At 43.1% G+C, this 27434-nt stretch overlaps 1 protein-coding gene across 7 annotated transcripts in view; it reads left to right on the forward strand.

Annotated features, from left to right (window-relative positions):
- The window catches only part of LOC122789190 (coiled-coil domain-containing protein 50-like), a 1862880-nt gene that overhangs the window by 486854 nt on the left and 1348592 nt on the right, over nucleotides 1–27434 (forward strand). For all 7 annotated transcript variants that reach the window (XM_044056454.1, XM_044056452.1, XM_044056453.1 and 4 more), the window contains one exon: nucleotides 7576–7638. In XM_044056454.1, coding sequence (XP_043912389.1) covers nucleotides 7576–7638 — 63 coding nt within the window. The remainder of the gene's footprint in view (nucleotides 1–7575; nucleotides 7639–27434) is intronic.

The raw sequence follows: 27434 nt of genomic DNA on the forward strand, positions 1-27434 counted from the left end.
TTATCTCCACCTCCTCTAGCTTGCTCACCTGCTCTGCTGTTAATACCCAGATTTCCATGCCATACAGTAGTCCCACAGTGTGCATCCTATCGCCTGCCTCAGGCACTTTATCTCCATCTCCTCTAGCTTGCTCACCTGCTCTGCTGTTAATACCCAGATTTCCATGCCATACAGTAGTCCCACAGTATGCATCCTATCGCCTGCCTCAGGAACTTTATCTCCATCTCCTCTAGCTTGCTCACCTGCTCTGCTGTTAATACCCAGATTTCCATGCCATACAGTAGTCCCACAGTGTGCATCCTATCACCTGCCTCAGGCACTTTATCTCCATCTCCTCTAGCTTGCTCACCTGCTCTGCTGTTAATACCCAGATTTCCATGCCATACAGTAGTACAGGTCACGCTACTGTTTTTGTATACCTTACTTTTGAGCTTCTTTGGCATTCTTCTGTCATACACTACCCCTGACAGTCTTTGCCAGATGGCTGCAGCCAGTATGATTCTAGCTTTGACCTCCTCATTCAGACTTCTCTTCTCCTCAACCACCACCCCAGATACTTGAAGCTCTTAAACTGTTCCACTATCTTGCCTTCTATCTCAGTTCTGAGATTCTTCTGATTTCCACCATTTGCTGCTATTATAATTTTTATCTGTACTCAGTTTTGCATTCCATTCCCCTATTCTTTGCTGAAGGTCTTGTAGAGAATCTGCATGTAATGCCACATTGTCTACATACAGCAACTTTGTTTATCTGTACCGTCCAACCTTACTGTTGATGTAGTCCATCACTAGCATGAACAGCAGTGGGCTTAGAGATTGACTCTGATGCACACCAGCACCCACTGGGGACCCTTCCATGAGACTGAACACTGGTCATACTTGAGTCATTGGGTCCCTGTACATAATCTGACTAATTCTGTCAGTCTTTCTGAGACTTTTAACTGCAACAGAATTGCCCAAATCAGCTTTCTTGAGACCGTGTTATATGCTTTCTCAAAGTCTAAGAATACCCAGTTGGACTGTTCATCATTTCCTACTTTCTTCACAACTAACTGTCTCACTACAGAGATTGGGTCAGCTGTGCTGCATCCTGATCCGAATCCAAACTGCTCATCTCCCATCATTCTTTCTACTATTCTGCATATTTGTTTATCAATCACCCTCTCCAGAACTTTCATGCAATGTGGCAGTAGTTTTATACCTCTGTACTGCCCACAGTTGTGGATGTCCTCTTTGTTCTTGTACACTGGCACTATTATGCTTATTCTCAAGTCATCTAGGATATCCTTTTCTCTCCATACTGCTATTAGTATCCTCAGGAGATGTTTCTTCCTTATCTCACCCAACCATACCTCTCAATCTGGAAACATCAAGGCCCATGAAAAATAGGTCAGGATAAAACCTTGTACCTTGTGCATGGGTAGTGAAGACCTTAAATACTATGCCATGTGGTCTCCAATCACAAGCACTACACCCTAAACCTACATTCTGCATTTCCCTTATTTCTCTGTAAACATAAATTCCCTGATTGGTCGCTAAGCCCAAATTCACTGATCTGTCCCTAAACCTAAATTCCCTACTTGATCCCTTAACCAGTATTCCCCAAGTGCTCCATAATCCAAAAACAACTTCTTTCCCTTGCTTTCTAATTCCAAATCCAGCACCTTAGTTCTTTCCAAAAATCCCCCAGTTACCCCTAAACTCCACTTGCTCACTATGACTGAATCCAGCTGTATGTTTTAATGGTAGTTCCATGACTGGCGCACCTTGATCTAATGTACAGTTGAGTTCAAGAGCAAACATTAGCCCATGCAAGCTGCTCGACAGACGAGTCTCTGGCAGGAAGACTGCTGGTTGCAAGCAGCCAAAACTCAAAAAATTAAAACAGACCTTTGATTGTGCTAAGTGCCCATCACCACCCTAGCAGCTGCACACTCTTTCTTTAACTTTCCAACAACTGTTTGCTTAGCAGTGAGCTAGACAAGCTGAATGCCTTTATAATGGGCAAAATGGTGTTTGCTGCTCATTCCATTTCTCTCCTGCTGGCTCATGCGGTTCTTGGTCATTAACTGATCCAGACACATTTAAGTCGCATTTATGACTTTATTCAGTTGTGCCACACATCTGGAGACTGACTGGTCAGTACAGTTATTCAGTTTTTGCAAAACTTTTATTTTGATCATTATCCCTATTTCAGTACTGAAAATGTTGTATTCCTTACTATTTGTTGGCTTCCATCGCCACTCTAACAGAGTCAGTTGTCTTACCTGGCGTCCATCTTTCTTTCTTATTATTGACTTCTCCCTCCTTAGTTGTTTCCTTATGGTTACAGAAGCATAAAAACACTCTGTTTCCATTTTCTTTATTTTTAGCTATTTCCTCTGACTGTATGTGTGTATCCATTTCTCCTTCTTCACCTGCAGTCTGCTTGGGCATTTAACTAGCTGCTTATGCTCATTTTTAGCATTTTGCATTTTAACAAGATTCCCATTTCTGTCCAAGCCATTCAAAGCCTCTTTATACTCAAATGCAAACAAGGAAACGCATGCTCAACACTCTTTCTTTGACTTTGCTCTAAAAGATGAGATATAATTTGTTTTGTTACACTTCATTTGTTGCTTCCATAGCCCTGGGCTACGATGCATCCTGTGAAATGTACTTTCACATTGAGTGGTTTGCTGCATGCATTGACTAGATGCTGAGACTAAAATTCTTCCTGTTAACATAAATACTTATTTGGCCCTCCTCTGAAAAACAGCTACAGGCTTACTGGGATATGCCCAACCATTTCAGATTACTTTATTAATCCACTGGTAAACAGTAAAATGCTACTTGAAAATATATCATTTTAGTTTAGCTCTGAGATGAATGGGAATCTGACTACATTTGTGTTGGAGCTGCTGGGTGTGAGGATGCAATATCAGACCTTAGATGTATGTAGTTAAATAATGCTGGCATGTAAACTCATTCTATTTTTAAAACCTAGTTTTTAGTCCATGAAGTCAGTCCTAATACTAGCACATGGACCCTTCCATTCTTATATCCTTGCTTTTGGTCCAGGTCAGGAAGTAAACAGTAAAATGAATTAATTCTGTTATAATAACAAAAGTATTTGTAACTGGTAAATGTACCCTGCTATGTTTATGGTAAGATTTTAAAGGCAATTAATCAAAAAAGCTAAAAAGTTCTATGTTAGTATATTTTATTTATTTGAGTTTCTTAATTGGGTAGTTACATTAATCCTTTGATGAAGCCACAGTGGTGCAGCGGTAGCGTTGTTGCCTCACAGCAAGAAGTTCTCCCATTCAATTCTCAGCTGGAGCACCTTCTGTGTGGAGTCTGCATGTCCTCCCTGCGGTCAAGTGGCATTCAAAAGACATGCGTAAATGGGTGCACTTTCATTGAAGGTTGGGCATCGAGCTGGCACCTCGGCACCGTAAAAATCTACTGCCAATCATTAGCGGACCAGAGTTCCCCTGTGGCGTCCCCTAACCGGGAAAAGCCGAAAGAAGAACAACAAAACTAATCCCTTGATGCTTTTCAGCTGTGACCTGTGTACATAGTACTCAAAATTACATAGCATTCTGATAGTTATTTTCACAGAACAAATTACATACAAGTGACATTTTAATTTTTTGACAAAAAAATTTCGGTTTTGGAGTCTGGTGGCAGTTACTACCTTATAGTCTAGGCAGAAGGGGGCAGAGCTAGTAAATCTGTGCCAACCTTTTCCAGAGGGGTGTGTGTGTGTGTGTGTGTGTGTGTGTGTGTGTGTGTGTGTGTGTGTGTGTGTGTGTGTGTGTGAAAATCAAATCTCACACTGTGTGTGTGTCAGCTGCTTGGTTTCACATCTGAGGTCCCAGCTCTGTAGCTGTGCCAATATAGAGTTTTACTGGGGACCTGGAGAGCGAGAGAAAAACCCAGGGTCCAGAGTGAGTATGTTCCCTGTGTGCACTTAAGGGAAATTGCGCATGATGCATAGACCTACTCCTGGAGATATTGTGTGTATCTATTTTTGTTCCAAGTGAATGTCCCTCCACAGTGTCAGTGGTGAGGATTCACGCTCCTTGATTACTGGCCCCAGAGTGTGGATGTCACAGCAATCATTTTCATTTATCCCTATGGTGATCTAAGGTATTGCCAGCCATGCCAGGAGAAGTAGGGCACTGGATGTGTAACATGCCAGCAGAATTAACTGGAATTTAGTAAATAATTGTATGTCATTTGTATATCAAACTGATTTGTACAGATGCTTATGTTGAAAAATGTATTTGTAAAGCTGTTTGTGTTAAAAATGTATCAACAGTATACCCTGCTGGGCAAATAAGAAATGTACATGTATTGCTGTAACTTTTTAAATGTATATATTGTAACAGAGGTTACTGGAAGAGAAGAGGCTAATCTCAATATACCTGGCTTTGAAAAATAGTAAAGAAAATTAAATTACTGGGCCTAGGCCATAAAGATGTTATCTCACAGTCTTGAATGCAGCCAGAGACAAAAAGTCTGTACTAGGAAACTTCCTGCTTTGTCATTGGGGTGAACTGATTGCTACTCTGAAAGGGTGGAGGTTTCAAATTGTTTTATGACTTCAGGGAGCTGCCACAGATCTTAGTAAGGCTCTGTGTATGTGTATTATTGATACCTATGTGCTAAATCCTGACAGCATCTAGCAATGGAGGGTTACATGGGATCCAGAAGCCAGATGACCACGTATATTTGATATTATTCTGTACAGAAATTATGTTTTAATATTGGAGGACACTGAAGTCTGCTTATTGTAACCTGACATAGAAGGATCCCTAACCTACTTCATCTTGCCTTGCTCTAGTAAGTGACCAGGGAATAATATTCTTTAGATCAGTCAGGAAAATATAGTGAGAATAGTTACTTATTGTTTTTCTGTAACTGTTTGAATCTTTCCAGCTGTGTTATTTTTTTAATATTTCCTATGATTGAAACTCTGGTATTATCATGAAAATAAATATCTGTTTACAGTACTTTTATTATTTATTATTAAATATATTTAAACCTTTCATTGTGGTTGGTCCTTTTAGAAAATATTTAAGCTTTGAGAGCATTTGCATATATTTAATTGGTGATAACTCTGGCCACTCCTAAAAGCCTTGCTGCTTGGTCAACATTACCATTTGTATTATTATTAATTTCACTCAGTATAATTGGATACCCTTTTCTCAGTATAATTGGATACCCTTTTAAGAGCCTTATTATAACTGACCTGTGGCAGTGAATCTACCTTATAGTCTGGGCAAAGTTAGTAGAGCAAGTAATCTGTACCAGCTTTTCCCAGGTGTGTGTGTCTGTGTGTGAAAATTAAATCTCAAAAGAGTGTGCATGTCAGCTACTTGGAAAAGAGACACAAAGCACTGGTTTCACAGAAGGGTGCTGGAGGACCTGGCTTAGACACTTGGCTGAGGATTTAACGTTACAGCTATGCCAGTGGGGAGCCTTACTGGGGACCTGGGGAGAGACAGATGGAGAAACCCGGACCCAGGGCTGTGTGTGTTCTCTGTGTGCTGGTAAGGGAAATTGTAGTTGATACAGAGAGGTTTGTATCTGGAAATACTGAGTGTATCTATTTGTATTCCAAGTGCACTTCCCTCTCCAGTGTCAGTGGTAAGGATTCAAGCTCCTTGAATAGTGACCCAAAGTGGGGATGTCACAAGCCCATTTTTACTTTTACTCTTCTGTATATGAAAATATTACAGTAGTACTGGATTCCTAGGTCTGTCTGTTTTTCAGAAATACTTCCAGTACAGAGATCTGTACATCTAAATGTTCACAATTTGCAGCTTCAGCAGAAGGTAGAACTGAACCAAATTTTACATATTTGATGCATACAAAAAGGGTAGGTTCATAGGTTCATATAGGTTTCTACTAGGCTAACTGCCCTTGTCGGCCATTTTAAGCCTAGCCAATTACCCCATGTGAGAATCAAACCCTGCATCTTGGTGTCTATAAGGTAAACAGCTTAACCATTAGGCCACCCTCCCGTAATTCATGCACTCAAATCCACATAAAGTACTCCTATGTAGAATTACATTCATCTATTGCTTGTATTTACAGTCAAAAAATCTGCCAAAGTTTACAAGTAATAAAACAGATGAGTAATGCAAAAAGTAAAACTGGACAACAGTTGAAGTTTGTGTATAGAGCTGCTAGAATGTACAACCATACCTCCATGTATTAGTAGAGCAACATGCCTTTTTCTAAGATGTAAATGGTAGTCACACCTCTTCTCTTTCTTCTAAGCCAACATAATTTAGTTGTAGCAGTAGAATGCAATGTTGGTAGCAATATCATGATGACTACCATCATACCTCTCAACCGTCCTGATTTTCACAGAATGCCCAGATTTTTGCCTCATATTTTTGATCTGTTCCTCATAAAATGTGTAGTTTTCTGGCAAATCTCTGATGTGAGGATTGAAGTCACTAAATAATGACATACATTTGAGTTTTAGACTTCATATCCATCAGAAAAATGCATGTTAGCACAACCCTGTTATTTAAGCACTTTTCTAAGTTGATAAGAGCAATATTTAAACTCTGTCCCTATTATTGGGCCTTTGTTCCCTCCATTTTGTCAGGCTTTGTCCAGATTTCTTGCACTAAAGAGGTTGAGTGGTATGATTACCATACTTGGTGACGGGCATGTCTGTATAGGCTGTTCAAAAACCTTGTGAGATCCAGCTGGAAATTTTGAGTGACACTCCAAGGTGTCATTTATTAATGATAGCATTCCAGGTGGTATGCAGTGCAGTGCTGCGTCAAACAGAATCAAATCAAGTGCCATTGTTTTGCATGTATGTTGGAGTTTGCTTACTTCTAATTTATTTTGTCATCCTTGACTGTCTTTGTTCATTAGTCTTCACTGTTCATCTTGATTAATTGTGGAAACAAGCTCCTGGGTTTACTGTTCTTTCTTTCATACCATAAAATCATATGTAAAATATGTAAAAAGGAACAATTAAAGACACATCTGTACTATTTCCTTAGGTCACATAGCAGTTTGTTTCATAACTCTCAATTTCTTAGTGCAAGCAATCTGGACAAAGCCTGACAAAATGGGGGGACAAATGCCAAAAAGTGGGACAGATTTTAAATATTGCTTTTATAAACTTAGAAAGTTGCTAAAGGAAGGGGTTTGTGTTAACATTCATTTTTTCTGAGGGATTTGAAGTCTGAAACTCAAATGTGTCATTATTAGGTGACTTCAGTCCTCAGGTCATCCCAGTGATTTGCTAGAAAACCACAAATGTTATGAATAACAGACAAGGCGAAAATCTGTAGACTTGAGAGGTATGGTTGTTTTCTGAGACTTGAATTGTAATTTATCAACCACTGAACACTGTTTTGCGGTGGTTATGTTTGCAATTCCATTTGTCATCATTATTCTGTGAGAAGACCTCTTAGAGAACCAGAGCAAAATATATTTTTTTTCAGCAGTTAGAAAGAACCTTTTTTAATTTTACACCAGCTATAAATCTGTAGCACTGAACTTCCTTCCTATATGCATACTATTTATAGATATGATTCTGGTTTGTGTTTTTCAGTTCGCCGAGAATTTGCTGTCCTAGAAGATGGAGCTCTGGCACACTGCCTTCAGGAACAGGAGAGTAAGTGATGCAGTGCAACAGTGTGTCTTTCTTAACTTTGTGAAATTATATTCTGACCATTTATAATGTTTAAAGGCCACAGCAATACCATAAACATGAAACTCTCACTGCATGCCTGTACAAAGCTTATTGCTAGTTTTGAGCTGCTTTGGGTTGATTTTATACAAAGTACCATGATTTGTGCAGTTTTCAGCTGTAACACTACACCATGCAGACATTCCCAGTTAATATATTTCTTCTTCTCGTTTTTGTTTCCTTAGCTGGGATAGAAATATTGATCTTATTTTGTTTAGGGTGAACATGCTTTAAGTAGTGGTTTTTGCTATGCTCTGTAAAGCATTAGTAAAGACAGGCAGATGGGATTCAGATTATAAAGCCAAGCTGCTCAATTTCCTTGGTGAGATAATTGTAGCTCACACTCCCATCCAGTCAATGTTTAATTCACCCTGTCTGTGAGGCTTTGACATAGACAAAATAACTAAAGCAAGCAGATGTACAGGCAGTCAGGTCACAGACAGAGAATGGGATACTGACACTGTTTGCTTGATGTCATAGAGACTGAAATTATGTGAATAAAAGACAAGAGATTGAAAAATTGTATCCTAAAAGAAGATAATTTTAAGATGTCCTAATGGTGCATCCTAGAACAAGCCACGCATAAGTTGTATCAGCTGCAAAGCATGCACCAATTCACAAACACATTCAGTGAACTCTTTAATTTCTCCTACATTTTCTAACATGAACTTTAGCTGTACATCAGTAGCTTTGTTTGTATACTGTATCATGAATGATATTGCACTGGGAAATTCATCTGCAGTTGCATTTTTATTTTGTTTTACTAGACAGAAATGCCCCCTTTCCCAGGGTGGTTTGGGTACACTGAAGTATTGCAGCTATTGTTTATATTATAAGAAAATGAAATCATTTTTGTGGCAGTTTTTCTAGTGATTTATGTTTGCTCCATCTTTACACTAGCATGAGACATAATTCTTCTCTTTCCACAGGGCGTCTGTCCAAGTAATACTGCCCACTCTCATATACTCACCCCCGTATATCTCTTAACTGCTATAGTTTAGGCGTAGCGCTGTGATTTTTGGCCTTCGAATTTAGCCTTACTCCTCCTAAATTTACTGTGTTCCTCATAAAGTCAGACCCGATTGTGGATAGACAACTTATTAAACAGATAAAAAAACGATAGAATATAACCCTAAAAGTTTACTGTGAGAAATAAGGAAGTGCTCCTCTTTTTGATGCTCTGCTATGACTTTTGAAGGTCAGTGCTATGACCTTTAATGCTTAGAGGTTGTGAGCTACATACTTATCAACCTATTACAGCAAGAAATGTGGATAAAACCATAAATAAAAGGAGAACAAAGGCCCAAAAATAGACAATTTTTAAATATTGCTCTTATTACACTTAGAAAGTTGATAAAATATCAAGTTTTCCATTGGCATGAATTTTCTGAAAGGTGTGAAGTGTAAAACTCAAATGTCTTTAATTATTTTCTGACTTCAATCCTTAATGATTTGTCAGTGATTAGCCAGAAACCCACAATTTTATGAGAAACAGACCAAAAATATAAGACAGAATGTGGACAGTTGAGAGGTATGGTGATTTGGTTATGCACCCATCCCTCCAGCAATCTAGGCTCAGTAAGCAAGCCCTACTGCCAGAAGACTGGCAAGTTAGGGGGTAGAGTAAGCAGCAGATCATGACTTCCCCCTTACTCTGAAGGAGGAGCAGTCATGGGATCAGAATAGTGCAAGAAACACCCTTGGCTGATAGCAGAGTAAATATCAGGAAGTGACTACTAACACAAGGTGCAGCTGTTTGGCTTGGCAGGTTGAGCCACTGCCGTGCAGGTGCACTGGCCCTGGGTTCTAAATAGGGCGCAGGTGTACATTCTTAACAAGGAGGTCATAACATCCCTGTACTCCTCTCTTATCAGACCCATTATTGAGTATAATGCCCCCTTCAGCATGTACCTTGCCAAGCACATGCAGCAGCTGGAGAGACCACAGAGGTTCCTGACCAGGAAAATCCAGGATCTCAAACACCTATCCTATACAGATAGGCTAAAAGCCCTGTCCCTGTGCTCAGTCACATACAAGCTGCTCAGAGGAGACCTGTGTCTGGCATACAAGGCCATTTCTGACTCAGCCTTGATGGAGTTGCTGCATATATGCAAGTCAAACTCCACTAGCGCAACCCACACTCAAGACCTCAACCCGGTCTATGACATTATTAGAACTTGTTGACGGGAGACTCCCCCATCTGTGGAATAGACTCCCTGTCCATGTCAAACAGTACCTCACTAGCTCTCTTTAAGAGGAACCTGGACGACTGGATGGAAAACAGAAAATACACCCCTGGGATCCCACCTGTGTCCCTCCTGGACAGGGGAAACAGGTGCTAACTTTGTTGGAACATGGCTAGGCTAGGCTTATAAGGGCCTCTGAGCCAATAGCCTAGTATCATCCTATAAGCCTAAGATGTTCTAGACATACTAGCATGTCTGTAGTCAGCCAAATACACCAGGTATATCATGATGTATACGTCTCAACTCAAAATTTTGTTTTGTCCCTCTTCTTCTTCTTTCAACTTTTCCCAATTAGGGGTCACCACAGCGGATCATCTGTCTGCTCATGACTGACAGTGGAGTTTTACAATGTCGAGTTGCCAGCCCGGCGCCCAACCTTCCACAGAAGGCACACACACACACACACACACACACACACACACACACACACACACACACACACACACACACACACACACACACACTCACAACTAGGGCCAATTTAGTGTCCAATCCACCTACTGCATGTCTTTGCGATGTGGGGAGGAAACCGGAGCACCCGGAGAAAACCCATGCAACCACAGGGAGGACATGCAGACTCTGCACAGAAGGCACCCCAGCCGAGATTCGAACCAGAGAACCTCTTGCTGTGAGGTGGCAATGCTAACCGCTGCACCACTTACTCTCTCCTAAAATGGGTGACTTTTTGAGAAAGGGAGATGAATTACACTTAATAAATAATGAAAATAATTGTAGTTATAGATTACTTTTACTTCTGAAATTGTATATTAATTGAAATGTTCTTATTCTTTTAACATCTTAAGTTAATAGCACTAATATTTTTAAAAGTGTCCCTGATTATTTCTGGAGTTTTCTCTGATTCTTTTAAGAGCAATGACTATATATATATATATATATATATATATATATATATATATATATATATATATATGTATAATTTTTTTGTAATGAGATGTACTAGAATTTAAAAAGAATAGCAGACCTGACTTTGTTTATGATTAAATATTTCCTTAAATGGCTTTTTTTTATGTTCATGGAGACTGCATTTGTAATATGTGGTGCAGGATGGTGACATTCTGGAAGCTGGCTTACAATTCCAAAATTTCTAGGTACACCCTTCAAATCTGAGGTGTAGCAAAGGTGTGACAAAGGGGGAAGCTACCTTGGACACAAGATTTTAGGAGGCATGGTCAGCAGAAGCCATTTGGGTGGTAGTACAATACCAACATTCAGAAATGAAAGCTTATAAAGTTTTTGCAGTCAGGGCTGAAGCCTACGTCTTTTAATTGTATGGAGAGGGTCTCACTTCAGAAAGATTTTTTTTATTTTGGTCCCCAGTTAGAACTGACTTTTTTTTTCCCTCCTTGTCATCAACTTTGATTTGAGGGAGGTCCCAGACTGTGAAACTGCCCAGGGTGCCAGATAACCTACCTGTGGTTCTGCAGTTCAAATCATCAGCTTTTACTGGGGGGTGTGGCATATGCCCAAACTTGCATTCATCTCATAGCTCACTCCGTAACCAGTAGTATGGAGTAAAGTGTGGTTGCTCAAACTGAAAAAAAAAAGACGATGTTATATAGTCCAATCTCGCCTTCATTCTTACCCATGGGTTTGGAGCCGAACCTCGGCTCCGACTTGGCCATACTCTAGCTCGAAGTCTTTAATTGACTCGTGGCTAAGAGGTATCCCATCATGCGACAGGTATATTCCCCAGATCTCATTTGTCACTCATTACGCTCAGACATGGTCTCGTTTTTGGCCGTGGCTAAGTATACTGTTTATAAATGTTTTATAAATTGTTGATTTGTTGCTGCTCAATAAAGCTATTTTCTTAGCTCTGTGTGTGTAGTAGTGGTGTTTTACTGCCTTTGTTTGTTTCTTGTGCTATTTTTTGTGGCCTTGTCTTGGCCATTTTGGTATCCCATTGGTTTCTTTCCCCATGGGCTAGGCCCGTTTAAGTTAGAGGACCTAGTCCTCCCCATTGTTCCTGTGTGATCTTTGGTTTGGTGCTCCATTCTGTTAGCATTAGTGTTGTTGTGTCTGGCTAGTGGTGCTATCCTGCCTTTGCTTCCCCAGGCTAGGCCCACTTAAGTTAGAGGACCTAGTCCTCCCTGTTGTCTTCCCACCAGTTTCTAGGCCGTTTTAGTTAGAGGCTCTGTTTCTCGTGCGGGGTTAGTTAGGTCTAGTGTGTGTACGTATTACTTTGTTCCTTTCAGCATGTCCAAGGATTCTAAGGAACACATGCCTTCGGGCTTTAAAAAGTGTGTTGAATGCAACAATAAAATGTCTTTAACTGATGGTCACTCTGTGTGTGTGTGTACTGCTTGGGGGCTATTCACTTCCAAGACACCTGCTTGGTTTTGTCATTCCTTCAGTCCTCGTGTGCTACAGGAGAGGAAGAACAAGCTAATTTTGAATGTCTGCTTAAACACTCCTTCGAGGAAGACTTGGCTAAGTCTTCCAGTGCATTATCCTCTCCAGCTAAAAAGGACAAAAAGACTTCTAAGAAGCACTCTCCGGCTCTGTTTCTTTGGATCCACCATAGAAAGTTGCTAGAACAGCTTCTCTTTCTTCAGTTCTATTGCCCTCGGTGCCGACAGAAGGTAGTCTCTTGACTAAGTCCGTATCGGCTCCCAGCCTTTTGGAGCCGGTCACAGATATTTTGGTTCAGAGATGGTCTCTAATTATTCGACTGGTTTCTCCTTCATGCAAGTCCCCTTCTGTAGGGAGATCCAAATCTCCTACATTATCCTCCAGGTCTTCCAGGATCCTTTCCGATGAGGATGCTGATAGGGTGGTGAAGAAACTGCTTCAGTCTTCGGTGTTGGCCAAATTGATTTTGGTTCCGACCCAGTCAGCTCCAGAGCCTATGGCCTCTTCATCCTTTGTTGTTCCGCCTCCGAGCCTTTCTCAGTCTTTGGAGCCAAATTTGTCGGTTCCGTCGGGTGCCATTAGGTCGGTTCCAGTAGCCTTGTCTGGCTTCTCGGTTCCGATTTCCATTCCGACCCCATCTGCTTCATCCATTGAGGGTCCACGGTTCTCCAGTCGGACCCAAGGGGAGGGATCAGATCGATCTTCATCAGTTCCGAGCCTTCCTGTCAGTGCTTCGGCTTGAGTGAGCTTGGACCTGACATCTGCCTCGGACCTAATCTCCTCTGTGCCGATGGCTACTACTGTTTCCTCTACAGCTAGTCAGCCTTTGGAGCCAGGAGGGATCAGCCTTCGAGGTTATTAGGAGCATGCTGGCCAGGTCATCAGCTGCATCCTATGGCACCAATACTCTGCCCCCTCCAGCAAAGGTGTCCGTTTTGGATCACACTTTATCCATGGGCAGTGGAGACTCTAAGCCTCAGGATATCTCCATGAGTGGTCCCCAACTTTCTGAAGTCTCCCCAGAGTTTTTGCATGAGGAGCCCGCCAGAAAGAGATTGTGTAAGGGGAAAAACCTTGACTTACTGCATGTGTCTCTCACATCAGACACTAACCTCGAGGAGTCAGAGGGGTCCCCCAAGTCATCTTCTGAAGATATCTCTTTTTCAGATATCCTCGAGATCTTGAAGCAGAGATGCAGCTGGCCCTCCAAATTCCCTTCTGATGAGGAGTCTGTGTTCCTGAAGGCTTTCGGGTCTCAACCCTCCACCTCTTGGGTTTCTCCCCCTTTTGATGAGCTACTAGATCTTGTCTGTCAAAAGGTGTAGAAAACTCCTTACACTTTGGAACCGGTCCCTAGGAGACTCAATAAGTTTTTGTCCACCCCCTCTGACACGGAATATCTAACTAAAGGTTTTCAGTAGATGCCATGGTGGTGGCAGCGGCCACCAAGAAGGAACTTGCTGAAACTTCGTCTACCGTCCATCCGCCTAACAAGGAGTCCCGGGCTATGGATAGGTATGGGAAGTGTGTGTTTACCTCAGTGGCCTTTACACTTCGGTTGCTGAACTACTTAACACATTTTACAAGGCTCCAGAGAGATCTCCTAAAAGAGCTAGGAGATTCTCTACAGGGTAACATTTCTGATGCCATGGCACAGAAGGTCAATGCACAGATGTCTACCCTAAATTCCCTTACCAACTCCTCCATGAGGCTGATCTCATATGCAGCCGACGGAGCGAGTAGGGCAGTGGGTTCCAGAGTCTCTCTTTAGGAGATGATCCTGGATGCACCTTTGCAATTTCGCTGAGGTCTTCAAGTCTACATTCACCAATGCCCTCTGATGGTTCATCATTGTTCGGAACCAAAGAGAAGGACACTCTCACCAGGTGCGAACAAGAAGGAAAAACCCTGTCTGCCATGGGAGTCAGTTTTTTCATGCCTTCTAGACCTTACCCCAAGGGCCAGAAGGGTGGAAAAATGCGGTTCAGAAAGTTGCAGAGGTTTTTTCAGGGCACACAAAGTGATTCCCCCTCTGGGGGCAGGGGAGGGGGTGGAAATTCAGGTAGATGCTGCCCTAGAGGCAGAGGAAGCCCGTGTAACCAGGTGGACCTTGATTCCTTTCATGGTTCTCCCTACCATTGCTCCTGAAGGGAGGCCTGACTGTGCATCTCTATTGCCGGTCGGGGGTCGCATTTCTTTATATACCCAAGAAGCCTAGCAAGACATCACCCAAGACGAATGGGTATTAAAAATAATTTCTAGAAGTTATCATATTCCCTTCTCTTCCCCCGCCAACCAAGAGAATCCCAGAGATTCCACCCAGTCACAGGGATTCCGCGACTTTAGAAATAAAAAAGTTGCTTTCAAAGGGAGCCATCCAGCCTGTTTCTGCAGACCAAGTAGGATTAGGGACTTACTCCAGATTCTTTTTGGTGCCGAAAAGAACAGGGGACCTGAGACCCATCTTGGATCTCGGCTGATTGAACCTTCATGTACAAAAGTTCAAGTTCTGCATGGTCACCTTACAGTCAGTACCTCCCTCTGTTAGGGAAAGATGTGTGGATGTGCTCCATCGACCTCAAAGATGCTTACTACCATATCAAGATGGACAGGGCATCAAGAAGTCATCTACACTTCCGGCTGGGAGTCAGTCATTTTCAGTTTTGCACTCTGCCCTGTGGACTCACCACAGCCCCCAGGGTGTTCACCAAATGCATGGCAGTGGTAATGGCTCACTTGAGACGTCAGGGATTCCAAGTGTTTCTGTACCTGACTGGCTCCTTTCTGCCACCACCAGGCATCTACTGTTAAAGACCAGGGATACCACAATTACACTATGCCAAAGGTTAGGAATTAGTCTAAATTGGGAAAAATCTGCCTTGTTGCCCTCGCAGCATGTCACTTTTATCGGCGCTGAGCTGGATACGGTGCTCATGAGGGCCTTCTTACCAGAAGGCAGAATTCAGGCTTTACAGCAGCAGGTCTATGCCTTACTACCATTGAGGAACGTCAAAGCAAAAGTGGTCCTCAAGTTATTAGGAACCATGGCTACCACGATCATGCTAGTTCCCCTTGCCAGACTACACACGAGGGTTCTTCAGTGGCTGCTTTTTGCCCAATGGTCACTACAGCATCTTCCACTCTCCCATTCTATTCTGATTATGGACACATGCAAGTAGAATCTATGCTTGTGGCTTCAGGCCAGCAATCTCAACATGGGCAAGCCTTTTGTACCATCTTCTCCAGTTGCCACGTTGACTACACGATCGGGTGGGGGGGGGGCATTATCTTGGCAGGACTGTCCAAGGCATGTGGTAGGATCCTGAGACCCATTTGCATATCAGTGTCCTGGAGATGAGAGCAGTGCTATTAGCTTTGCAAGCACTTCAGAGCTTTCTTCCTCTAGGAACAATTGCAATCCACTCAGACAACATGTCAGTGGTATGGTGCCTGAACAAACAGGGAGGAACCAAATCATATCCCCTTTGCAGAGAGGCACTTCGAGTTTGGCAGTGGGCAGTGTCTTCCCAATACTTTCTAGTTGCAGCGCACATACCGGGGAAGTCCAACGTGATTGCCAAAGTGATTGCTGACAGGCTGAGCAAAGTTATCCTAATGTCTCACGAGTGGCCCCTGAACAATTATGTTATATTCCACAGATGGGGTCAGCCTTGCTGTGATCTATGTGGCAGCCCCCTCAATGCCAAATGCAGCAGCTACTTCGCCCTTATCCCCCCAGAGGGTAAGACACCCAGGGACGCTCTGGCTCATGATTGGCCCTCCAGTCTTCTCTTTGCCTTTCCACCATTACCTCTCATATCAAAGGTCATTCAGAAAGCACAGTCTTTGGGAAGCAATGTGATCCTCATTGCCCCACGCTGGCCTCGTCAGATTTGGTTTCCCTTCCTTCAACCCTATCTAATGGACAAGCCATGGATTCTGGACCCAGCTCCAGATCTGCTGACTCATATGTCAGGACAGTTCCATCCCGACCCTCAAGTTAACAGCTTGGCTGCTCCAGTTCCATCCTTATTCAGGCTTTATGATTTTTCCCCGGAAGTGGTCCATATTATATCATCTTCCTACAAGCCTTCTACCAGGAAGATTTATTCCAGTAAGTGGAAGAGATTTCCTATTTACACCCATGAGAGACACATTGATCCTTATATGGCGCTATTTCGGCAATATTGGAATTTCTTTCTCAACTATTCAGTCAGGGTTCAGCTGCAGTAACCATTAAAGTACAACTGGCAGCAATTTCTACCTTTCACGTTGCTAATGAGCCCAACATTATGGCTCATAGGCTTTGTACGGCTTTTCTGAGAGGGACATTGTTACTCCGACCTACAGTCTTTGATCTGGTGATGCCATGGGACCTCAATTTTGTACTACAGAAGCGCACTTCAGCTCTCTTTGAGCCCGCAGCTACGTGTAACATTAAATTTTTGTCATGGGTGACAATATTCTTGGTAGCCATAACTTCAGCTAGGCAGGTCTCTGAACTCCAAACATTATCGATTAGGCCACCTTATTTGGTGTTTCACAAAGATAGGGTTTTTCTTAAGAACCAACCCTTCATTTGTTCCAAAGGTTGCTTCTGTTGTCAATATCAACCAATCCGTTGAGTTGCCTGGGTTTTTTCCTGAATTCTCCAACAAGACAGAATTTAAGTTTCATCAGCTGAATGTTTATAGACAATTAAATTTCTATTTACATAGGACAAAGGTTTTCAGGAAATCAGATCAAATGTTTTTCTCGTTTTCAGACACTAGACTTGGGGTTCCTGTTTCTTCCAATGGCAAAGAATTACCCTTTAAAGTGAAGGCTCATTCTACCCGATCTGTGGCTACCTCAACTGTGTTTCAGGCTAGGATATCTATGGATGATATTTGTGCTGCAGCAACATGGGCTTCACCTCATACCTTTATTAGTCACTACAAATTAGATCTGATCTCTAGAGGCAGATCTTACTTTGGTTCCATGGTGCTCAAGAGTATTTTACACTGAGCCACTCAAGATCAATGTGCTAGGGATGCTGTCCCACAGGTAAGAATGAAGGTGAGATTGGACTACATAACATCAAGAAGTTAAGTATTCACCATAACGTTCGATGTATGTAGTCCATCTTGCCTTACATTCTTACTAACGCTCCCTCCTTCCCCTTCCTGGTGGACCTGGGGTATTGTCTCTAGGTGTCAGTAGTCCTTTCTGTTGGGGTTAATGTTAATCATGTTTCACTGCTGCAGTCATTACACTTGGGGTTATCCTGCCATCAGGCGGGCCCGCAGCCGGCCAGAGTTCCAAAGTCTTGGTCTGGCGTCGGTTGCTGTCGCTTCCTTCCTGACATCAGTGCGCCAGGGGTATATAAGATGCATCTGACGCCATTTTCTTCAGTCTTTCTTGCCGCATGGTGCCCGAAGCAAAAGCAGTTCACAAGTGCTGGTCGGCCGACTCCTGAGATATAGTTTCATAGTTTCATAGTATAGTACTAGGCTATCTGCCCTGGGGCATTTGTAAGCCTAGCCATAGTGATGTGGCTTTTGCCACCCCATGAAATGGTACAAAAATGTACAGAATAAATTTAGAATACTGTGCCTCTGTCTAGTAGTGACACAGTGAAGGTCCCCTTATATAATAGAATTAGTTTACTGTGCCCCTGTCTAGCAGTGACACAGATGTCACCCCTGGGGTAAACTTACGATCTCCTATCCACTCATCAAGATTTCTGAGGGGCTCTGCGTAATACAAACTGGGATCTTGTTCCAAAGCATGGGAAGCCTCTGGGTTATGACTCTATCCCTCCAGCATGTCCTATTCATACTTGTGCCGAGGTTTATGTCTTTAGCTCTCGTGGTACTGATGGATTTGGATTTTTTGAGGTGGAGCATGTCCATCAGATCCTGATTGGTCATGGCCTTGTACGTCAGGCAGAGATCACCTCTGAGCAGGCGGTATGCTACTGAATAGAGCTGAAGTTTCTTTAGTCTGGCAGAATAAGACATATGTTGGAGACCCTTGATCCTCTTGGTGAGGTACTTCTGTGGTCTCTCCAGCTGTTGCAAGTGCCGGGTGAGGTACATACCAAATGGGGCATTGTACTCAATCATGGGTCTGATGAGTGAGGAGTAGAGGGGTACAATGACATCCATGGATCTGGATGTGAATCCCTTCATGATGAGGTGTGCAAGGTAGAATGTTTTTCTAACCACTTTGGCAACGTGGGTGTCAAATGAGAGGTCGCTGTCGACTTGGGTCCCTAGGTCTCTGATTACTTTTTCCGTACTCAGTGGGTTGTTGTTTATGTGATAATTTGTGGGAACTTTGTTTTTCCCAAAGGGGATGACTATACATTTTTTGGCATTTAGTTTAAGGCCATGACTCCGGCACCAGTTGTCCGTTTCTGTGAGGCCTTTTTGTAGGATGTATGTGTCCACTGGTGTATCGACTATGGCGCCTAGTTTGCAGTCATCTGCGAACTTTGTCAGCCACAACCCTCCCATGTTTGCTTTAACATCTGAGAAATAAATGCCGAACAAGAGGGGTCCCAGGACAGATCCCTGTGGGACACCACTTGTGACTGGCTTTGAGTCTGACATTGCTCCGGCGATTTTAACTTTATGGGTTCTGTCCTTTAGCCAGTTTGCAAACCATCTAGTGACATAAGGGTTAACGTTTAAGCTGTTGAGCTTATCTATGATGCCTGAGTGGGGTATTGTGTCGAAGGCCTTAGCCAAGTCCAGGTAGGCTGTATGGACGGCTTTGCCCTCATCAATGGCTTTAGTGACTGTTTCGAAAAAGTCAACCAGGTTCAAAAAGCAGGATCTGCATTTTACAAAGCTGAACTGGGTGGGGTCAAGTGTCTGTAGGTCCCCTATGTCTCTGTTTATGAGTTCCATAATGATTCTTTCCATAGCTTTGCAGACCAGGCTGGTTAAGCTTATGGGGCAGTAGTTCCCAGGGTCTGTAGAGGTACCCCCTTTGTGGAGTGGGACCACTGTTGCTGTACGCCAGTGTTTAGGTACATATCCTGAAGTAAGGCTAAGGTTAAATAGCATTTTTATGTGTGGGTTCAGCTCCTCTTGGAGTTCACGTAACACGCAACCCGGGATACTGTCAGGTCCCATTGATGCTGTGTTTTTAGCTTTGTTTAGGGCGGTTCTCACTTGGACATCTGAGATGACAGGGAGATTACATTCAGCTGGGATAAGTATTTCTTCTTTTGGGGGTGAGGGAGAGGAGAACTTTGCACTGAACCTGTCAGCCAGAATGTTGGCAATATCTGTGGGTTCAGTGTATTTTTTGTTGTCGTGAACTAACTCTGAGCATATCTGAGGGTTTCCGCCCAGGTTTCTAACATAGCTGAAGAAGGCTTTGTGGTTATCTTTAGTGTCCTTAGCGATTTTTCTCTCAAAGTTGGCCTTGGATGTTTTTATGAGAGAACGTAGTTTTCTGCTAATGTTGATCGGAGATGTCTTCCCTTCATGGGATTTTGCTCTGAAGTGCAGTAGCTTCCTTCTTTTGTTATACAATTTGTTAATGGCTGAGGTCCACCAGACAGGACGCTTGCCTTTGGTGGAGAGGGACTTGGATTTATTTGGGATTGCATGAATCTGCATTCTTGGAGATGTCCATAGAAAGCATTTGTGAAGGATTCGGAATTGTGGGATGTGGTATCCACTGGCACAGTGGGCTTAAAGGATACCATCTCAGTCTTAAGAAGAGTGAAGTCTGCTTTTGAGAAGTTTTTCACTGTGGTCTTTTGTGCTGGGGGTGGAGGTGGGATATGTATATCCAGGGTGATTAGTTTGTGGTCAGATCTCACTAGTGAGGGGTATACCACCGGTGTGGAGCATTTTGCCCCCATGTTTGTGATGATCAGGTCTAGTATATTATCTCCCCTAGTGGGAGAGGTGACTAGTTGTTCCAGTGCATTTGAATTTATGAATTCCAGGAACCTTTGGGCTATGGTATTAGGGCTAGAATAATGTACCCAATCTACGTTTGGGTAGTTGAAGTCTCCCAGTATGATGGTATTTTGTGATATATTCATTTCCTCCAATGTCTTCAAAAAGGCTGAGTGGGGTTCCTGAGATTGGGAGGGTGGTCTGTAACATGCTACCAGTTGTATAGCAGTTTTGCCTATGGTTAGTTGCACCTGTATGGTCTCTGATGCTTCATGTGTTGCTACTAACCTGGAGGTGTGGGTGTCCTTGATGAATATGGACACTCCCCCTCCCTTTGTGGTTCGGCCCGGGTTTTGGGGCCGAAAAGCATGATACGAGGTATAGCCTGGTAGCACTGGGGTGCTCTCAGGAGCCTTGAACCAGGTTTCAGTTACTGCACAGACGTCGATATTCTCCATGCTGAGGAGTGCATCGAGTGCCTGCATCTTGAGATTTAGACTTCTGGCGTTGAGCAGCATTACCCTTAGTTTTTTTCCATTTTTGTTTTCTAAGGAGGTGGGTTTGTCTTTTGAGCCTTGCCTAAAAAGGCACTATGGGTGTGGCAAGAGCCTTAGCCAATATCCGGAAGCCCAGTGGTGACAGGTGTAAGCCATCCCTTGTGAAGCAGCGTGGCTTGTCCAACATGTCATCCCAGGCAGACAGACATTGGATCCCCTTAGAATTACACCAGTACTTGAGCCAATTATTAAAGCTGATCATCTTGTCTTTGTATTGTGGTATCATTCTTGGTGAGGGCAAGATGCTGCTCAGGGTCAGGGTCATACCAGCCTGGGCTACATAATTGGAGAGCTCCTCTATGTCTCTTTTCATGTAGTCCAGGGAGGTAGTCTCAGGTCATTCACGCCAGCATGGACAATGACAGAGTCATATTTGTACTTGCTTTGGAGTGACTTGAGTGCGTGTGTTATGTGGCGGATCCTAGCTCCCGATAGACAGCTCACAGTCACCCTCTCCTTGTTCAGCCTGGTCAGCGGGACATCAGTGTGTCTGACTATAGAGTCACCTATTACTAGTGTATCAGGCATGGTGTTTGGCCTTAAGGGCTGTGATTGGTTGACACACAGATTTTCAGAACCGAAGTCTTCAATAAAACTAAGTACCCCGTTGGGGAAACTTTTTCTTGCCTCCGACCGATGTCAGTAAAAGTTAATAATTGTATTTCTTGTGGGAAGCAAATACCTCATAAGGATTTTCATTCTTAGTGTATTCCATGCCTAGGCCCAGATCACAGTGTCACTAGGTGTCGGTTTTGTGCTAGATTTAACAAACGCACTATTAAACGTCAGTTCGATTTTGCTCACCATTACTTTGGCTGAAGATTTAATTATACCATGCCGTCGGAGCAACCGATGACCGGAATACACAAAAAACGCAAAGACAAGGATAAGGACAGGCATCCGAGGCCCAAAACTGACGATGAAGCCTCTTCTAGGCCAGTTGCCGGTTCTCAGTGAGGTGCTTTCGCAGCCCCTGACACCCGCAACCTCAGAGCCACAGGCCGCCTCCGACTCCCACGTGGAGATGTCTAGACCTCTGGATACTCAAGGTGTTGGGCCTACAGAGCCTAACCCTTCAGATGGATCCGGAGCCACTGAGCAGGCATCAGCTTCTGAGGATGTTTTCAGACCTTCACACCTTACCATAAAAACTACAGCCAAGTCTAAAACTCCATTAAAGACAAAGAAGCAAGTACAACATTCACCTGGACAGGCCTCCATGCCTAAAAAACAGATGCTCAAAATGGCCGAAGACTTAATTACTCTGATCAGGGGTACCCATCCCCCTCCTGATAAAAGGCCTAGGCAGGATACAGACTATGATTCCTCTGAACAGGTTTCTATATATTCAGATACCTCTTCAGACCAGGGATACTCTTTACCCCCCTATGAGGACTCTGATGCTGAAGAATCAATTCCTTCAGCCTCTCCTCCTGAGGATTATTCTTTTGGGGAAACTTTACATACCATGAGGGAGCATTTCCATTGGGAGGGCAAGGATTACTCAGAATCCAAGAAAAGGCTCATAGACTTTCTTTTATTGCCTCAGCACAGGCCCCTTGCTATTCCGCCAGTGTTGGATATTGTAGATGATGTGTTTTCTGAATCCAGTTTAAATCCTGATTCTTTACCCCCTGCTCCAGAGTCCCTGACTCTCACGGATTTCTTTATAAAAACCCTGTTGCTGACCCAGAAACTATTTCCCAGGGTCTCAAAGGGGTAAAGGCTTCCACGGCTAAAAATCCAGTTCCCTCTGACAGGGATTCTAGAGCATTAGACAGATGGGGGAAGAAAGTTTACACTTCTGCAACTTTAGCAGTGAGAGCTTTAAATTGCCAGTTTCACATGCTTAAATACCAACAATATTTAATGTCTCTGTTAAAACAGGAAATGATTACAAGTTCAGAACGTCCTGACTATAAGGAAATGCAGGATTTATTGCATGCAGCTGAACAAGTGGGAAAACATACTCTGCAATGTGGTTTTGATTCATTAGAGGCTTCTTGTAGAGCAGCAGTTACAGGATCTGTGATTCGAAGGCATGCTTGGTTAAAAGAACAAAGTTTACCAGATCATGTTAAGGCAAAGTTATTGGATGCCCCTTTACATCAATACTTTTTATTTGGTGTTAAGGCAGAAGAGGTATTAAAGAAAATGGAGGATAAGACAAAATCTATGCAAACAGTGAAGGATTTCTTTCAGGTACAGCCACCACAATGAAATTGGCCTACAAAGAATTGGTCCTTTCCAGTGTCAGACAGGCCACAAAGAGGCAGATACAGACGCCCAAGAGGCAGATCTCAGCCCCAAGGTTCTTACAGACCACGACAGTGGAGTGCTTCAACCCCAAAAGGAGGTGAAGACAAGTCACAACCTTACAGGAAACAGTTCCAATGACTTCCCCATTCGAATGCCAAGCACTTCCCTTTTGGCAGCTCCCTTAGGGGGGAAACTAGCACTTTTTTCTCAAAATTGGCAAACAGTCACCCAAGACAAATGGTTTCTGAATATGGTGTCTCAAGGTTACAGGTTCCACTTTCACATTTTACCAAGGCTAAAAGGAATGCCAGACCTACCACAAAATCAACAGGCAGAGGCATAAAAACAAATTACAGCCCTCATGGACATGAGAGCTATTCAAAAAGTGCCACAGCAAGAACAAGGACAAGGATTTTACTCAAGACTTTTCCTGGTCCCCAGAAAGGACAAAGCCTGGAGAATACTAGACCTTTCTACTCTAAATACTTACCTGGATGTTCCGAAATTCAAAATGTTGACACTACAGCAGCTTCTTCCCATGCTGGGCAAGAAGGCTTGGCTGGTTACTTTGGACCTCAAAGAGGCATACCTGCATGTCCCTATCAAACAAAAGCGCAGACGATACCTCAGATTCATAGCTGGTTCAATACACTACCAATTCTCTGCACTGCCCTTTGGCTTATCTACTGCGCCCAGGGTCTTCACAACGTACCTGGCACCAGTAATTGCATTTTGCAGACAAAAGGGAATTCAAATATGTCCATACCTGGACAACTGCCTTATTCAAGCAGAGAGCGAGGACATTCTTCTAAAGCATCTGGTGTTTGTAAAAAGGTTGCTAATTTGCGTAGGGTACACAGTAAACGAAAAGAAGTCAAAACTAGTGCCCTCACAAGAGATAATATTCCTGGGTGTCAGCTTAAATACAGCAGCCCAGATGGTTTATCTCATGCCAGACAAACAAGGACAACTGACTCAGTATTTTCAATTGATGGCAACAAAGTCCCAACTCCCTGCAAGAAAAATTCTGCAGGCCTTGGGATTCATGGCATCCTGCATACTACTAATTCCATATGCCAGACTGCATATGAGGAAATTACAATGGTACCTAAAAAGTGTTTGGACTCAACACACTCACAGTTTGGAAACAGTAATACCACTAACTCCCTGCCTACAACAGGAGTTTCGATGGTGGGCACAGGCATGTCACCTCAACAAGGGTCAGCCTTTCACTCTACCCACAGCCAGGCAGACTTTAACAACAAATGCTTCGGATTATGCCTGGGGAGCACACGTGGCAGGAAAATGTATTCAGGGCAAGTGGACCACAGACCAAATGCATCTTCACATCAATCAAAAAGAGATGTTGGCTGTACAAAATACCCTAACAGCTTTCAAGGACCTTCTGCATCCAGGACAATTATTATTAAAGACAGACAACACCACAGTAATGTGGTACATAAACAAGCAAGGGGGCACTCATTCTTACCCCCTATGCAGACAAGCCATGACCTTGTGGAACACAGTTCTAACTTATCAAGTTCATCTGCAAGCACAATTCCTGCCAGGAAAGAAAAATACTCTGGCAGACGACTTAAGCAGAAACATCATGGATCCTCACGAGTGGAAATTAAATCCACAAGTCTTCAGCATGATAATGCAAAAATGGGGGTGCCCAGACATAGATCTTTTTGCCTCCCCACTGAATTGCCAACTACAACAATTCTGCACAAGGACTTATCACACACAAGCATGGAAAGTGGATGCTCTTTCGTTCAGCTGGAAAAACCTAAACGTTCATGCCTTCCCACCACTGCCTCTCCTGTCAAAGGTACTCCTAAAAGCCAGACAAGAAAAACCACAGATGATCCTGATTGCTCCAGACTGGCCATGCCAGCACTTGTACCCAGTCTTAAAGAACTTAGCTCGAGGACCACCATGGATTTTACCTCAAATTCCACACCTTCTGACTCAACAAAATAATCAGATCCTGCACAGTCAGCTTAAAACCTTAAACCTGGCTGAATGGTAGATTCATTAGTCAAACAGACAACACCTCTCTCTAAAGCTGTTATGGATGTCATTTTGGAGGACAGGAGGCCTAGCACCAGGAAATCTTATTCAGAAAAGTGGAAGAGATTCTGTGCCTGGAACCAGGCTCAAAGCCTTGACCCTCTTGTCCCAAACATTCCTCAAATACTACAGTACTTAACTGAGATGCTGGGCAAAGGACTATCCTTCTCATCCATTAAGATCCACGCCTCCGCCATCTCGGCTCATTACAACACAGATGCTCCTATTTTCTCTCATCCATTGCTAAAGCAGTACCTCAGAGGGGCTAAAAACATAAGACCACCTCAGAGAGCACCAACACCTACTTGGGACCTCAATTTTGTCTTGGAAAAACTCACTTTACCTCCTTTTGAGCCAGCCAATTCAGCAGAATTAAAATATGTATCATGGAAAACTGCTCTGCTTCTGGCAATAACCTCAGCACGAAGAGTCTCAGAGTTACAGGCACTAATAGCAGTGGAGCCTTTCATCTTTTTTCACCAAGACAGGGTTTCTTTAAGAACAAACCCTTCTTTTATGCCTAAGGTGGTATCCAGTGTGGCTCTTAACCAAACTGTCCACTTGCCAACTTTTTATCCAAATCCCCAGAATAAAGGGGAGAGACTTCTGCATTCCTTGGACATACACAGACAATTATGTTTCTACTTGGACAAAACAAAAGCTTTCAGAAAAACTGAGCAATTGTTTGTAGCATATGCTGCAGGATCACAGGGAAAGGCTATTTCAAAGGAGATCATTTCAAAGTGGATAGGACACTGTATCTGGTTCTGCTACACACAGCATGGGAAACCTGTACCTAGTAACATTAGACCACATTCCACCAGGGCAACTGCCACTTTTACTGCCTACCTTAGAGGAGTACCTACCAAAGATATCTTGGAAGCTGCAACTTGGAGTTCAGTGCACACCTTTACCAAGCATTACCACTTGCCTCTTTATTCTAGATCCAGAGCTGGCTTTGCTACTGCAGTGCTGCAGGGCCTCATAGCCACCCCAAATCCTCTATAGAACCAGCCACCCAAGGTCAGCTTTGGGATTCAACCCAAGTGTAATGACTGCAGCAGTGAAACACGATGAACATAGTACAGTTTTGTACCTACCATAAATGTAGATGTTCAAGTGTCTTCACTGCTGCAGTCCAGGTTACCCACCCACCAGCCCCTCTTTCTTAGCTGGGACTTATCTATACTTCTCAACCCTATACTACCTATGTGGTGTATTTGCTGGTTACTGAAGGTTTTATTTTTACCTTATTGTATGTTTTATTAGCAATATGTATTGCCTACCATTTTTGGGGGCACCTGACATCTGGGGCAAGAAAAACTGAAGAAAATGGCTTCGGATGCATATTATATACCCCTGGCACACTGATGTCAGGGAGGAAGCGACAGCAACCGACGTCGGACCAAGACTTTGGAACTCTGGCCAACTGCGGGCCTGCCTGATGGCAGGATAACCCCAAGTGTAATGACTGCAGCAGTGAAGACACTCTAACATCTACATTTATTGTAGGTACAAAACTGTACTTTCTTCTTCTCAGTGTGTACGTGTGTGAACTTGCAAGATCTGGGGAATAGACCTGTTGCATAATGGGATACCTCTTGGCCACGAGCCAGTTAAAGACTTTGAGCTAGAGTATGGCCGAGTCAGAGCCGAGGTTCAGCTCCGAACCCACGGTAAGAATGTAAGGCGAGATGGACTACATGCATTGAATGTTATGGTGAGTACATCATTTCTTTTTTCAGCACTGTATTCTAGAAGGAACAAAAAGACAGCAGGAACACTTTAATAACTATCCACTATATACTGTAGCTGCTTTTTCTGCAAAAAAAACATAAACAAGTTCTAAGCTTGTTTCCCACCTTTCCTGTTACTAAAGAAGTCCAGATACAGATTTGCTGTATCCAGGACTGTTTTGTAAGTTTCTGAGTTCTTTAGACCTTTCTGTGTTAGAAAGAAGCCTTACAGTTTATCAGTGGGAGTGGTAAGCACTAGGCAGAATATCTACCACAAGAGGAGTGGTTTCTGGCTCTGAAATTGTAGTTTATTGGCCATTTGGGAAGTTTTTCTATCCCTTTTAACTTTCTGGTGTAAAAGCCTGTCTTTGCCTGGATTTGCACTTGTTTAAGCTCTGCAGATCCTGTTTTGGTCTCCTGCAGACTACAAGAGCAACAGAAAGGAGAACAAGATACTTTAAATGCCTCCATTTTGATTTTTTCTGATTATACTGCTTTCTGCACTTGTCGTTTTTTCATTTAACAGCATTTATTTTAACTGTATTTGCTTTAATATAACTACACACTCAAGTG

This window comes from Protopterus annectens, chromosome 14.part0 (assembly GCF_019279795.1).
Source record: "Protopterus annectens isolate FY-2018-M chromosome 14.part0, PAN1.0, whole genome shotgun sequence".
NCBI lineage: Eukaryota > Metazoa > Chordata > Ceratodontiformes > Protopteridae > Protopterus > Protopterus annectens.